At 34.8% G+C, this 14,990-nt stretch overlaps 1 protein-coding gene across 4 annotated transcripts in view; it reads left to right on the top strand.

Annotated features, from left to right (window-relative positions):
- LOC150106126 (uncharacterized) overlaps positions 1-14,990 on the top strand; it is a 424,317-nt gene that overhangs the window by 7,475 nt on the left and 401,852 nt on the right. For all 4 annotated transcript variants that reach the window (XM_090393871.1, XM_090393872.1, XM_090393873.1 and 1 more), the window contains exons 2-6: positions 2,332-2,425; positions 8,514-8,672; positions 10,726-10,884; positions 11,046-11,201; positions 13,159-13,317. In XM_090393871.1, the coding sequence (XP_090249997.1) occupies positions 2,348-2,425; positions 8,514-8,672; positions 10,726-10,884; positions 11,046-11,201; positions 13,159-13,317 (711 nt within the window). In that variant the 5' untranslated portion in view covers positions 2,332-2,347. The remainder of the gene's footprint in view (positions 1-2,331; positions 2,426-8,513; positions 8,673-10,725; positions 10,885-11,045; positions 11,202-13,158; positions 13,318-14,990) is intronic.

The raw sequence follows: 14,990 nt of genomic DNA on the forward strand, positions 1-14,990 counted from the left end.
AGATTGACAAAAATGCAATTTGCAGGAATTGGTGGATAGAAGGAAAAGAGGAGATATGATCGAGACAAACACACTGTTAAGATGTTATTACAAGATTAATGTAGGGGAGATTTTGCATAGAATGGGTGAAGATAGGAAGGGAATAATAGATCTTCCCTGGAAGCTGTATAAGGAGAGTGTGAGCAAGGGGTGAAGAACAGGTTTTTTGCATGGAAAGCGATGAATGATTGGAATGCATTGCCTGAGAGTATGGTGAGCGTAGAGACAGTAAACATATTTAAGGCACGGTATGATAAACTGTGTGTAACAGTAGACCTCCCACGATGAGTCTTTGAATCCATGGAGGATTTTTATATTAATATTAGTAATAATAATAATTGTAATTGTAATTGGGAGTATTAAGCACTGTCTATTCTTTTAATAAATTTAGTTCAATCCTTTATCCAAGTGTAAGCAAACAAAGTTTGTGCCTGAAGTATCTTCCGGACTGAGGCAACTCGTGGTAAAGGTGCACCAAGCTTTCATCACTTGTCTTCGTATCTCCCATAATGCAAAGCACATCTCCTCGGACATGTATAATGCTATGCATTAAGGAAAGGGCCACTACCCAGACCGGTTTCTACCTTTATTGAGGTCTCGTAAGTGGGAGCCAGACACAGAGGTGGAATAATGGAGAAGTCATATTTACCTATATGAGTTGCCAAAAGGTGTCTCACCTTATTATTAAATTACTCTGGATTTAGAGAAAGATGTTGTAAGATTTTTTCACTTGGTTAGACTATAATAAATTTAATTTAATCCTTTATCCAAGTGTAAGCAAACAAAGTCTGCGCCTGAAGTGTCTTCAGGACTAAGGCAACTCTTGGTAAAGGTGGGCCAAGATCTCATCACTTGTCTTAGTATCTACCATAATGCAAAGCACATTTCCTTGGGGATATGTCCGCAAGATCCACCTTTACCACGAGTTGCCTCAGTCCTGAAGATACTTCAAGCGCAAACTTTGTTTGCTTACACTTGGATTAAGGATTAAACTAAATTTATTATAGTGAAAAAATCTTCCAACGCTGTCTATTATTATTCCTTTTTCTGTTATCCACTTATATGCATTGAAAGACTTCATTTGTATGGAATACTGTACAAGACAACAACAAAAAAAAAAAAAAGCCTAAAAAAAAGAAAATGAAACTTTTGCTAAGAAACCTATATGTGAGTCATCATAAAAATCAAATCAAATCAAGGACTCTGTGTCGATACTAGCGCCGTCTTGTAAGAAATATGTTATGCATAATCATATTATGAAATCATGTCGGATGGCTTTACGAAAGTTGACTCTAGTATTCAAGTAAGTTGAATTTCTTTTATTTTAAACAGCTTGGTGATAAATTCTATTTCCTCAATGAAAATTAAAAATGAAATTATTCAAATAAGCACAAATATGAATATAGTTCTAGGTAGAACACTTACGATGACGAAAATGTAGGCCTAACATCTATTTTATGTTCCAGTACATTTACAGTATGCATTGTGATATTATGTATTTATGTGACAATGCATATTATATTGTGTTAGACCATAGGTTCCCAAAGGGCGGTACCGCCCCCAATGGTCGCTGAAACCGTCTAGGGGGGGGGGGACTATAGTGGGATCAAAGCATTTGGGGACGTTCAGGGGTCTAGGGGTCGGTGGCTCTTTATAGAAGAAATTAATAATATATATTTAAAAATTAATTATTTTCGTGATTTTGCGATTAGACAATCATTTAAAATTTAAATGTTGCATTTTAATTCATCTTATGCCCGTCTTACACGATCAATTTTTTTATCAATTTTCTATTTCAATTATTTAATCATTTGAAAATTTACCATGTCAGATAGAAATAGATGTCAATTTTCTATGTCAATAAGAAAATAGAGCATGTATATATGTGTGTATAATAGGTTATGTTTACAGTAGCAAATATATTCGTTATATTTCATTTCAAAATGTATATAAAATATATAAAACCACTTTTCTAATTGATTTGTACAAAAATAAACCCAATTTTATATAATGGGGGCGTTACAAAATTTATGTTTTGCAAAGTGGGCGGTGGCCCGAAAACGTTTGTAAACCTAGACTATATATTACTTTACGAAAATACTTTAGGTAAAATACGAAATTTTACTTTGTCAATTTCTGAGTTTAATGAAAATTCTTGCTTTTATGGTTTTTTATTTATTTATTTATTATATATATATTTAATATAAGAGTGTTAGAGGAAAAAAATTCATACCCAAGAACTATGTGAATAATGAGTTTGTGGAATTTTATTTGATCCGTTCTTTTAAACAGAGGGCAGATCGCAGTGATGACTAGCGTAGAAAATGGTGAGATTACAGAAAAATGCTCCTACTGCGAAGAGTCTTTCCAGAACACTGAGATTAGGGTAATATATATGTATATCACAGATCCCATTTTAAATTTATAGTTCAAGGATGGGCTATATTATACGAGTGAAAAAACTTCACGTATCTAGCCATAAACTTTATAATTATTATAATTATTATTATCATTATCATCATGATTATTATTTTCCTATATTTCAGTTGGCAGGTATTTAAAAAAAAATCGGGTAGATATGTGTAATCTTTAATTGTATGAGAATGCCTACAAATATTCTTAAAATTAAAATCATTCTTGTGGTAGAAATTTCTGGGATATCCTTTACATATATGGGTTTTCTTATGTAGCGTACTGGTCTATTCTTGTTATGAACGTACAAAGTAAAATCTCTCCGATTTTTTTTTAATCCAATGTAAAATACACCTTTATAGAAATTCATATATATTTATTTGTGTTTAATTGATTAAAATCTCAGACTGAAAATATCCATTACTTGAGACCAAAACAAAGCAATTAAAATGTCATAATGTTGGTGTATTGTATTCTAAAGAATTCTCTGTAATCGAAAGGCCTGGTAGCTCATTGCGGGTGCATTTTCGTAAAATATTTTTAGCTAGTTCTTGAAGTTTGCTCCAAATCCTATTTCGTTTATTCCTTCAAAGATGTATTCATGGTTTACTGCGTCAAAAGCTCTTTCGATGTCTAAATCATAAATAAAACTCTCCGCACCTGCCCAAATCAATTGTTCCGTACGCATTCGCGGCTCGTGGCTTGAAATCGTGGGGGTGCTGCAACTTTCGAAATATACATACACACTTTAAGTACAGTGTATACGTGTTTGGATAAAATGTCAAAATTATGGTAAAAATTTAAAAAAAAAATTAAACATGAAAAAATATTGTTTATTATCGATAAAATTATACAGTTTGGTATAATTCAAAATTACTTAAAAATAAAACCCATTATCATAATCCCAATAATGTTCTAAAATAAAAACTATAACAAATGTTATGTCTTTAATTTAATGTCCAGATATTTAAAGAAACGGAGTAAACACGATTTACTCCGCATTACGCTAATAGCTTGCATCTCACTATGATGCTTGTTTGCGTAGCAATATTACACTGTGATGCTAGCGTCCTTCGCCCTCCTAAGTGCCACAAAATTGATTTTTATTAGTTTTTATACAAAATAAGAGAATTGTATAGGATTGTTGATGATAAAATTAAATATTACAAGCAGATATAAATAAATTAATAAATATATTTATATATCGAGAAAAATTAGGGTGCTGCAGTTCTGCAGTGCTTATGCACGAATGGCTCCTGTCCGTACGACAAGGTGACCCTCTCTCTCTCTATGGTCCTCTTTGTATTAGCACTTGAACCACTAATTAGAGCCATAAACACAATTAAACAAATATTCATAAATATTCATGGTGAAAGCAAAGCAAAATTGCTAGCTTATGCCGATGACATAATACTCACTCTAGAAAATGAAAAATATACAATAAAATAAAATAAAACAATAAGAATATTGGACTCCTTTGCAAAGGCCTCAGCTCTTAGGATGAACATGACGAAGTCTTGCTATTTGGTGGTCGGCGACTGGAAAAAGGAACCTAAAATACCTGCGGGAATGTTGAGAAAAAAATACTTGCCAGTATTTAGGAATAAAATTGGAGACCCAGACACATGTAGATCAATGGAAAGAGCTGTGAAGCAATGTTCAAAAATTAATAATATACGAAATAAACACCTTTCTGTGAAAGGCAAAGCTAGGATTTGCAATATATACTTAGTCTCTCGCTTGTGGTACCAAATACATAACATATCATACCACAGACAATGGAGAGATAAAATTCACATGGTTTTTTGCGACATACGTATCGGGTTCACAATATGAACCAATACGTACAATGCTCTTCCACGAAATAGAAGCTGGAGGTCTCGGTCTAGTTAATATACACCTAAAAACATTAATAATCAGAGCCATAAATGCAGTAAAAGCGCATAATAAATTATACCACCGATACTCAATTGCTTTTTTACAAAAGTGCCTTTCTGACAAAGTCATCAGCTCTCTTCGCTCGATCAAAAAAAAAAAAACACCAAGAATGTTCATTGAAATGGCTGAAGGATACCGGTTTATACAAGAAAATTACGGCATTGAGAAGTTACTACATACCAAATCAAGAGCAATATATGCAAAACTATCTATAACCATTTTTCCGATAACTCAGCATCCAGAACAAAAAGAGGAGAGATCAAACTAAGCTCAGTCTTAAAACAATGTATTTCGTCTTCCAATAAGTCCATTCTATAAAACATTTTTATTTAAAATTCATCACGTTTATTTTGCTTACCAACGAAAATGGGTTGTGGCAAAAGGAATACTGTTGGATGGGCTTGTAACCCGTCAGTTCTTTAAACAGCCAGAAACACTTTACCACATGATGATTTATTGTAAAAAAGCACTCTTTCAAAGACTCCAGAAGAAATCTGGAATCTTGAAACTATGGATGCTACGGAATCAAATAATAAATGAAAATCTAATATTTTGGCTAAACGAGAAAAAGTTAAGCAGAGTACAAACAATCATAATTATTATAACTATGTTTACTGTTTAGACATGCAGGTCTGAACATATTGACAGAACAGGCAGTGCAAATATACAAACAAAGTTTCATAGATACCTTCAAGATGTCATGAGGACCTCAATCCTTTTGAAAAAGATGAACGCAGAGGAATGAGAGCCCTTACGAATTCACTTGCATCAGATTAACCAAGGCTACCTTTCAGAAAGAACTTTATATATAAGTTAGTTTTGTGTGTGTATGTGTGTGTGTGTGTGTGTGTGTGTGAGAGAGAGAGAGAGAGCATAAGTTAATAAGACAATTTCTGGAATGCTAAGTGAATTTTAAGTAATCAAAATGTGTATTCTAATAACAGTGCGTTAAAAGAGCTAACAATTAAATAGTTAATAACAGTAAAACAAAGGTATTAAGAGTTAAAACCTGAATGTAACTAATAATGTAATTAATGTCATGTAACTATTCACTATTAATGTTAATGACTATGAGAAGTAAATTCACAAAATTAATTACTTGTAACAAATAGTAATATATTTAACGAGATTAAAGCATATGTAAATATATCTTCCATTTATGATATCTTGTATTTATCAGTAACTTGCTCAAGTTTTATAACACAATAACGGCTGAACTGGATAAGAGATATAGGTTTACAGTGATACTGCTGGACCTGGCTAAGGCATTTGACAAGATACCACATGGAATTCTAATCCGTAAACTGCAACATATGGGAATGGATATAGGATTGGTGAGATGGATAGGTGGGTGGTTGATGGAGAGATATCAGAGAGTAGTTTATTCAGGAGTAGCGTCCAAAAGACGGCCTGTGAGAAGTGGTGTGCCGCACGGTTCTGTTCTTGGACCACTGCTGTTTAATTTGTTAATTAACGATATAGGGAAGGATCTAAGAGGAACAGTTTTATTCGCTGATGATGCAAAGTTGGGTAGGGCAATAGTGAATGCAGAAGCTGTCAAAATCTTGCAGGACAACTTGGATAGATTGGAGTTCTGGGCTAAGGAGAATGGATGTCAATTTAATGTGACAAAATGTAAGGTTATGCATTTTGGGGTGAAAAGATTAGCAGCAGTATACCACATTGGTGGAACAGTACTCCAGGAGATTGATGAGGCCAGGGACTTGGGAGTGTTGGTGGATAGGGAGATGAAGTTTAGGGGAACATTGCAAAAGTGGCTAAATCAGCTCATCAACTCACTTGGTTGTTGAAAAATACTTTGACGAGCAGAGACAAGCAAGTTAATGTGCCTCTGTACCGAGCCTTTATAAGACCTCATCTCGACTACTGTGTCCAGTGGTCACCTAGGTTTCTTCTTGATGGGGAGAAGGTTGAGAGGATCCAGAGGCGAGTGACCAAGATGATAGCAGGTCTATGGAATGAACCTTATGAGAACAGGTTGAAGATTTGTGGGTTGCAGAAATTGATTGAGGCGGAAAAGAGGAGATATGATTGAGACATTCAAATTACTAAAGGGTTTCTATAGGATTAATTCAGAGGATATTTTTGAGAACAGGACTGGCGGTGGGAGAACTAGGGGACACCTATGGAAGCTGGGCAGTAGTGTGGTTAGCAATGGTGTTAGAGCTGGGTTCTTTACTTTCAGAGTGGTAAATGAGTGGAATAAGCTGCCAGAGTCTGTTGTGTGTGCTATGACAGTGAGTGCGTTCAAGGCAAGGCAAGGTATGATAGATACTGTGAGAATGTCGTATAATTGTGCTGACATGATGTTTAGGCCCCCCCCTCGATGAGTCTAAGTACTTCCTGGAGTTGCCCGTAATAATAATAATAATAATAATGTATTTATTTTTACTGCCATGTATTTATTTGTTATTGATTTAATAAAATATACTCAATGGAAGTGGTGCTTGCATCCTCTAAACTAGGCTGCCTGAAGGTAGACTTATGTTCAAGACTAGTCACCGACTGGAGGAACGTTTTGTAAGCGTCAAGCGGTTTTCGAGTCAGTCGATCCCTGGCACAGACCAGCAGGTATTTTTCCCGGAAATTCGGGTTTGGTTCAAATTTCGGGTTTAGTTCAAATTTCGGGTTTAGTTCAAACTCACAAAACTGCATTAGTTCCAGTTTTGTGATGCTGTATATTTTATGTTTATAATTACGCGCCATTTAATGCTTATTTAATATTTAGCTATTTAATGCTTACTGTACATCAGTGAAGGCATGAAAGCTTTGTGTTAGTGAGCCCCATCCTCTTCTTTGCGTTTCTCTCATCTGTATCTCCGGAACATTTTCAATTGTTCTTGCCTCTTGTCATAAAATCATATTTCCAAGTAATTACCGTTATTATTAATGCTTAATTATATATAAATAACTGAATTTATATATAATTTAGCATTAATATATTTGATTAATAAAGTAAGGTTTGTCAAATATATCTATTTCTCTGATATGTAGTTTTATCAGTTCCTCATTCAAGAAGTAGAAACCTATCGTATTAGTATATAGTGACTGTACTAATAGAGGTATAAGAGAGGGGAATCTTGTTATTGTGTTTGAATAACTGGTTGAAGCTTGTAGCCTTATTGTTATCTTTTGTGAAGAAAGCTTTTCTAGAAAATAGATGGATATAAAAAATAAGGAACTGGAGAAGCGGGTTCGGTAAGTGGAGCAGCAATTGAACTTTAGATGGATGTTGGACTGCTACGTGTTATTATATGCATAAATAAAAATGAAGGAATGATGAATGTAATTTCAGTGGAACTACGCCTGTGGAAATACCTGACAAGATATATCTTGTGTGAAAAGCGGTTTGGAGCAGGAAAAAAAAGGATCATCGATTAGTTGAACAGCTCCCTCTTTTCTACAGCATCGAGAATTTAGTTTATTATTATTATTATTATTTCACCATTTCCAAATCTGAGAAAAGTATTTTCAAATTTGTGCAACTTTAGTAGCCACACATTGTAAAGTAACGTCTAATAAATTTATTCTTTTTGGCGAAAAGAACAAATTTATCGGGGGCTGAAGCGAATTGCAATGTGCTTTTGGGTCAGAAAAGGCTTCGAGGAAACAGTACATGAAGTAAGATCTGGATATTATTAAAAGTAGCAGGTGAACAGAGATCATTTTTTGAGAACAAGAAGACAGGATTATGTTTTGGTAGTACTAAAGATGAACTATTTTGTCTTCATCCAATGAAGAACAGCATGGAGATCGGTCTGTAAGGCATCATCATCATCACTGACAACATCAAACTTCTCAGAATCATCTGATTAAATTCATTATTTTTTTTCACCATTAGCTAGTTGATTAACCGATAATGATATATTGTTCCTTAAGCTTTTCCCAAATACATCTCATTGTTTTAGGAATTTTCAAATGAAAACATTTCTATCAAAGTTGCGTTCAGTTCTACTGTCAAAAAAAAAAAATAAATAAAAAATAAATAAATAATAATAATAAAATCAAATAAAATAAATAAATAAATAAAATAAAATAAAAAGGCCTAGATATCTTAATAGAGAAAAGCCTGTTAAGATATTAAGATGTGTTTTCTTCGATAGGCTCATGAATCTCAGTGTGGCTCTTCTAAAATAAAGTGTCCAAATTGTCAGTCAGAAATCGTTCGCAAAAATTTGGACAGTCATCTAAAGAAAAAGTGTCCTGCGCTACGTGTCAAATGTTCTCCATGTGGAAAAGATTTCAGCCAAGCAGCCATTTCTGTAAGTTTTTTTTTTTTTTTTTTTTTAAATCCATGACATAAAATTCTGCAACTTAACAAATCAAGCAGTCCTTTCGCCGGACTAGTTGGCAGAACAGATAGCCTCTCCGTTCTCCCGCCTATATGCTGGCTGTGACTGTCCAAAGCGAATTTTACTGCGGCAAATACTTGTGAATATTTTTAGGTAGCAGATAATTGTCCTTGCCTGGTATGAGCACATTACCCATGTTTGAAAAAGTATCGTGTTTGGTCTCTAGAGTAGGATTCCCTATCATATAATCTAATTTTAATGGAGAGGTCCAAAAATCCGCTGAGAACTCGGCAACAATTGTAAAAAGGGTCCAAGCTATCAGTGGGTTCAACAACGCGACTCTTAAGGATGATCACCGAAAGTTTTGCGTGAATGCAGAATAACCGTAGTTAACGTCATGCGCTTCCAGACAAATGCGACCATCATATTATGATTATGCAAATATTTTTCAAAAATCCTTAGGGATTTTTTTCAGTAAATATTCGGTTTACCAAATATTTAGAATAACTACTTGACAAAAATTAATATGAGAATGATCCATATGATACTTGTATTACATCTTTCAGCATGCAGTCTTGTAGTGTTATCCTACTATCAAATCCAAGTTTACAAAAGTTTCTAAAATTAACACATTTATACATGTTAAATTTAAGGAATCAACGTAGTGTTACAAAATGATGAAGAAGACATACGGTACATGTCACAGCATTGAACGTGCAAATTGTGTTAGGTATTTTAATGAACGCCCTGAAAGCTTAATTTTTGTCTTTGTGTGACTTCTCCCTATGAAAGGTCATAAATCTCTTCCAATTTTCTTCTTTGTGCTGATGCGATTTTGGCAACACAAAGACAGAATGTTTTTTCTGAACTTAAGTTTTATTACAGTATTAGTTTTTTATGCCCCCCCCCTCCAATTGACGAGAGGTTATAAACCAATCGTACATATTTTAGTATCCTAGGTGATCTAAGAATTAAATAATCGCGAACCTTACCCTAGAGACAAGCATGGAGCTTTTTCAAGCAACTTCAGGTTCCCAACAAGCAGCGTGTCCGTCTATGCTTCTACAGGGGAATTCGAATACAACTGTTAGTTGGAGAGTCAGAAGGCTAACCATTCTGCCAAATACACCAGCAAACAAATGTTTATATATACTCGTGCGTGTATGCGTGCGCATGCGCGCTCTATACACAGTTATGTCAAGTTTTATTTATTAAAAAACAAAAGCTCTTATATGATGAGCAACCTCCAACTTATCCAAACCATTTGTTTATACATCGCTGTCGATACAATTAGTGATGTAACTCGCTTCTCGTCTAGTTATTATGAGAATAAGTAACAACATTAAATGTAATAAATATAAATATAAATTATAAAAATATAATAAATTTTATGTTTATTATATTTTTATAATTCTATTTGTTCTTAATTAGGTCTTAATTCTATTTGTTCCCCCCCCCCCCAACGTTCGCGAAGTTTTTTTTTCGCAGTGTATATATTGTGGAAAGTGATTTTGAGCTCTGTTTGTTTTACTTAAAGACATTCAAATATTACAAAATATTAGAAGACTGTGCTTTACTTATAATTGATTCATTTATAGTTTTTATGCTGGGAATTTTTACCCCTCCCGTGTCCTCTCATGTTTAATAAATTATTTTGAGCATGTTCACCCCCCCCTTCCTTCAGAGTTTTAGAAGATCGATGCTTTTATGTGATCTCCAGTGATGACGATAGTAATCGTTAGAATCATTAAGATGGAGTCTTTCATTATATTTTGATTATCGTGTAAATTGTTGAAATAAAGGCTTAAGTACCTGGAGTAACAAGCCTTTTACTTTATTGTTAAATACCATTTCTTATCCCAAGTTAGTATATTTAAATTGTTTCACTGAACATAACATGAATTTTCTCAGACTCCTTGTGTGTGTATGTGTTATATTTTGTCAATCACTGTTACCATACTGAGAATTCTTTACTTTAAAATTGCTGTATCAGTACGTACTTCCGTTGGTGCTTTCTTAACAGGATCACCGGGCTGTGTGTGGCAGTGTGAAGGTGAAATGCCCCAACTGCAGTTCTGAAATGGAACGCAAGAAAGTGGAGTCCCATTTAACTCAACGCTGTCCTATGCGACTGGTGAAATGTTCGTATTGCGACCAAGAATTCAAGAATGCTGAAGTTAGCGTAAGTTAATAATTATGTTGTTCCAATTGATGTGCTTAATAAATCATAATATTATTGTTTTTTTATTAAAACTTTTTTATTAAATAAAAAAAGTTATAAAGTTTCAGTCATATATTGAAAAGTGATAAAAAATATTTCAGTGTTATTGTTTCTCTTTTCAGAAACACGAAGAATGCTGTGATCAGTTAACAGTGAAGTGTGGAGATTGTCATTTTAAGATCATTCGCAAGAATCGCGATCAGCATACATCCGAGTGTCCCATGAAGCTTTTAAACTGTTCCCACTGTACCAGTCAGTTTCCGAGAAAGGATCTATCTGTAAGTTCGTCACAAATACAACATGTTAACATAACCTCTAGCTTACACCTTTATGTTTTCGATTGGAATGTGTTCGTGTGATTATTATTATTATTTATGGGCAATAAACATAATTACATAAATTATGAAAACGATGTAGAAAAGAAGCTGCCAGAACCTGAAAACTACTGGCATTGATGGTGTTACATAATCTCATATTTCATTTGATGTTTACGCTCTACGGTGCTTTTTTTTTTTTTTTTTTTTCTCCCTCTGTCACAACCCGGTAACGTTTTCAGAATGACCACTAATAGAAGCAAGTGTATCAAGCTAGATTTTCTGTAAGTGGTAATCCCATCCTCAAAAGATTATGAATGATGAATGTATACTGCACACTGATGCTGCGCTCGTGGGGGATAGAGAAGTTAGATGTTAGATAATCCTGTAGTGGCTTAAAAAAGTACCGTCAGGTCTCGAAAGCAGATACCCACAGCCCACCTTCTATGGCTGATCTGTTATATAACCTAAATGAATAAGAAAATCTCTTAGCTGTCAGAATGATAAACGTGTGTATTATTTCATCACTAGTTTCAAATATAACTCTGATTACGAATATAACAAGAGAGTATTAAGAACAATTCAGTGAATATAATAAAAACCTCCATAGCTCAGTCAGTCAGTATAGACGAAGCCCTTTGGTCGGAAAGACCTGGGTTCGATTCCCGTCAGTGAACATGAGGAACCTTTATGTGGTTTCCTTCGACGAAAGATGAGTAAGCCGTCTTATACCGGAGATAGGGAGGGAGTTTTTCGTTCTCCCGAATAGGTAAACCTGCCCGTGAACCAGTACCGTAAAGGGCGTGTCAAAATCAGCGTATTGCCGATATAAAAGTCCGCTATTTTATATTGTATTTTTAAATTTTGGCAATACGCCGCTTTAGACACACAAATTCTGCAACTCATTTTGATGGGATTAATAGTAAGTATTTAACATATTGCATTTAGTAAAATTTAACTTGTTACATTTAAATTTTTCAAAATTTTTGTCATTCTTGGGTTGGGGGGGTGGCACAAGTTAGACACTTGCCGCAGGCGCTTCATACCCTCGTTACTCTACTGCCGTGAACAACACACGCTTCTACAGACGTAGGACACCTCCAGGAATAAGGAGTAACCAACCTCTTCCCCAGGATTTCGGTTCCATCAAAATTTGTAACGATGGAAGAAACTCGGAAATCAGAAACATCGATATGCGATGAATTTTAGAGTTCAATTGGGCAAATTCAGTTAAACTCTTACGATAGATGTGCTGTATGGAAAAAAACAAAACAAAGCTATGTAATGCTGTTATCGGGTTAATGTTCAACAAGAATTTTGAAAAAAAAAAAAAGATTTTCTTAATGCTTAGCTTAAAAATAAGCCATTTATTTTAAAAATCTGTTTTGTAATATGCAGTAGTGGCTTTGTGGGCCATTCTCAAGCAATTTCCGGTGTATTTTGGTTGCTAGTCAGCCTTTGACCTCCACTGGATGTATTTTTGATACAGCGATAGTTCGGGATGGTCGTATCATACACTGTGAATTTCTTATAACAGGAATTTTTACTCTTAACAGCTGAACCTAAAATGCATGACAAGTACGCATCTCGACGAAATTTGTTTACGAGACCTTAAAAGACGTTGAGATACAAGAAATCCTATGTACAAAACATCTGGCAATGTTATCTAGTCGTTAATATCTGTTTTGTTACTGGCGCGCGCGCACACATAAGTATGTAAAATATTAAAAGAGCTGCTAGTGGTTTTCAGGTTTATCCAAACATTTCTGGGCATATTCTTTTCATTTTTGTTTATACTTTTGATGTGAATCCATTAACATGTAAGGTTTTGTTTGTTTCTTTAACTTATTCTCAATTTAAAAATGAATATATATGTATAGATTAATTATTGTTAGCTGTGTGCGTGTTCTGTACATTTCAGGAGCATGAAGCATCATGTGAGTTCTCGAGACTGAGTTGTCCGAATTGTAATACAGAACTAGCTCGCAAGAACATGTCCGCCCATTTGAACAGCAGATGTCCTGCTCTGTTTATCATGTGTTCCTACTGTCAGCAAAAATACAAGAAAGACAGAATTAGCGTGAGTTGAATTGTTTTATTTCAGTTAGTTATAATAATTATATATACAGTATAAACAAATAATTTGTCGAGTCTTTTTAGCCAGTCCACTGCGGAATCCCACTGCCATATCGTGTTCTTAATGCTTCGTAACATTAATTTTTATTATTATTCAAAGTTGTGTGAGTTTTGTGGTCGATTTTTCTGAGTTAAAGGGTTAAAAATTCCATTTCCCGAAGCAAAACTCTTAATCCATTTTTTAAAATCATCATTCTACAGAATACGGATTATTATTATTATGTTAGATCAAAAAGAAAAAGAAAGACTATAGGTGTGATTTTAGTCACACACTAGTGGATCGTTTTCTACCCCCTCCCCAGTAGCGCACTCAGGGTTTTTTCTTGGGGGGGGGGAGTTAAATAGACGATTTGAGAATACACACTACGCATCGCATACGGCCTATGACTGAGCATTTGTCTGGTTCCCATCTGCCATACGGCCGGGGGAGGGTAGCTATATGCTACCATTCTAGGGAGAGATGATTATGAGCAAGGTGGTTTCCCGTTGCCTTCCTTGCCGTAAGTATTTATGACTGTAACCTGTGTGTTCACGGGGCCGGTTTGCCTGCTTGCAGGATGAAAAACCCCAGATAAACTGGCGGAAAAAACCCTGCTGCCGACGCCCAAGACCGGCTAACTTGGCTATGGCTGAGGAAGATCCTTAAGCTCCTCACGTGGTGGACGGAAATCGAACCTAGGACACTCCTTCCCCAGGCATACGGTTGCGAAGCGCAAAGCCACTAGGCTAACCGCGCGGACATTGAGCATTTGTAATGATCGCTAATTCATAAGTAGTAAGTAGTATAGAAATAGAAGACACAACATAAATAAATAAATAAAAAAGAATTTTAATTAGAAAAGATTTTTGGAAAATTTTCTAGTGGTTTTTTTTTTGCGCCTTTTTTCTTTGGGGGGGGGGGGAACAGGCTGGCCCCTTGACCCTCCTCTGGGTGCGCCACTTCCCCCCCACCACCTCTGGTTCTTGAGTTCATCGATTTCTGCGCGTGCGTAGGAAACTCGGACTTTAAAAATTGATTTCTGAAAAGAACATACGATTTCAGTGATGCAAGATGGCATTTTTCTGCCATGCGTTCGTGCGCTCTTTCGTTTGTGCACAACCTATTTCTAAAAAATTAGGCTAGACTGTAATTAGGTTTCTGCCGGTGACGAAATTCCCTAGAAATTTTTAATTTTACTTGTCTCGAGTTCCGAGAGAAACAACTCAAGATGTGAGACCTTTCATAAATTTAAATTTACGAATTCTCAGAAAAATAATTTTTAATTTTAGTAAAATGTGTATTGTATCATATTATAATTATTATTATTATTCCTGACACCTGACACATATAGATTATAGACAATGATTGACATTTTATTTCGAATAAATGAAACTATTCAATCACTGAAACAAAATATGATGTCATTCGTTAATTTATACATCGATTTGTTTCCTTTAAATATAATGCAATAATAATATTCTTATGACTAATATGACTAGAAATCAAGTGCAACGAAACTGCAACATGAAATTGACATTTTTCTTGCACTTAGCTTCTCCGAGTCGGTTTATTCTCAGCATTCCTCCTCTTATCAAGTGGTTCATTAATTAAACAAAAACAAAACAAAAAAGGTAAAC

The sequence above is a fragment of the Typopeltis vanoorti genome, chromosome 6, assembly GCF_054136105.1.
Source record: "Typopeltis vanoorti isolate ZY-2024b chromosome 6, IOZ_Tvanoo_1.0, whole genome shotgun sequence".
NCBI classification, from domain to species: domain Eukaryota; kingdom Metazoa; phylum Arthropoda; class Arachnida; order Uropygi; family Thelyphonidae; genus Typopeltis; species Typopeltis vanoorti.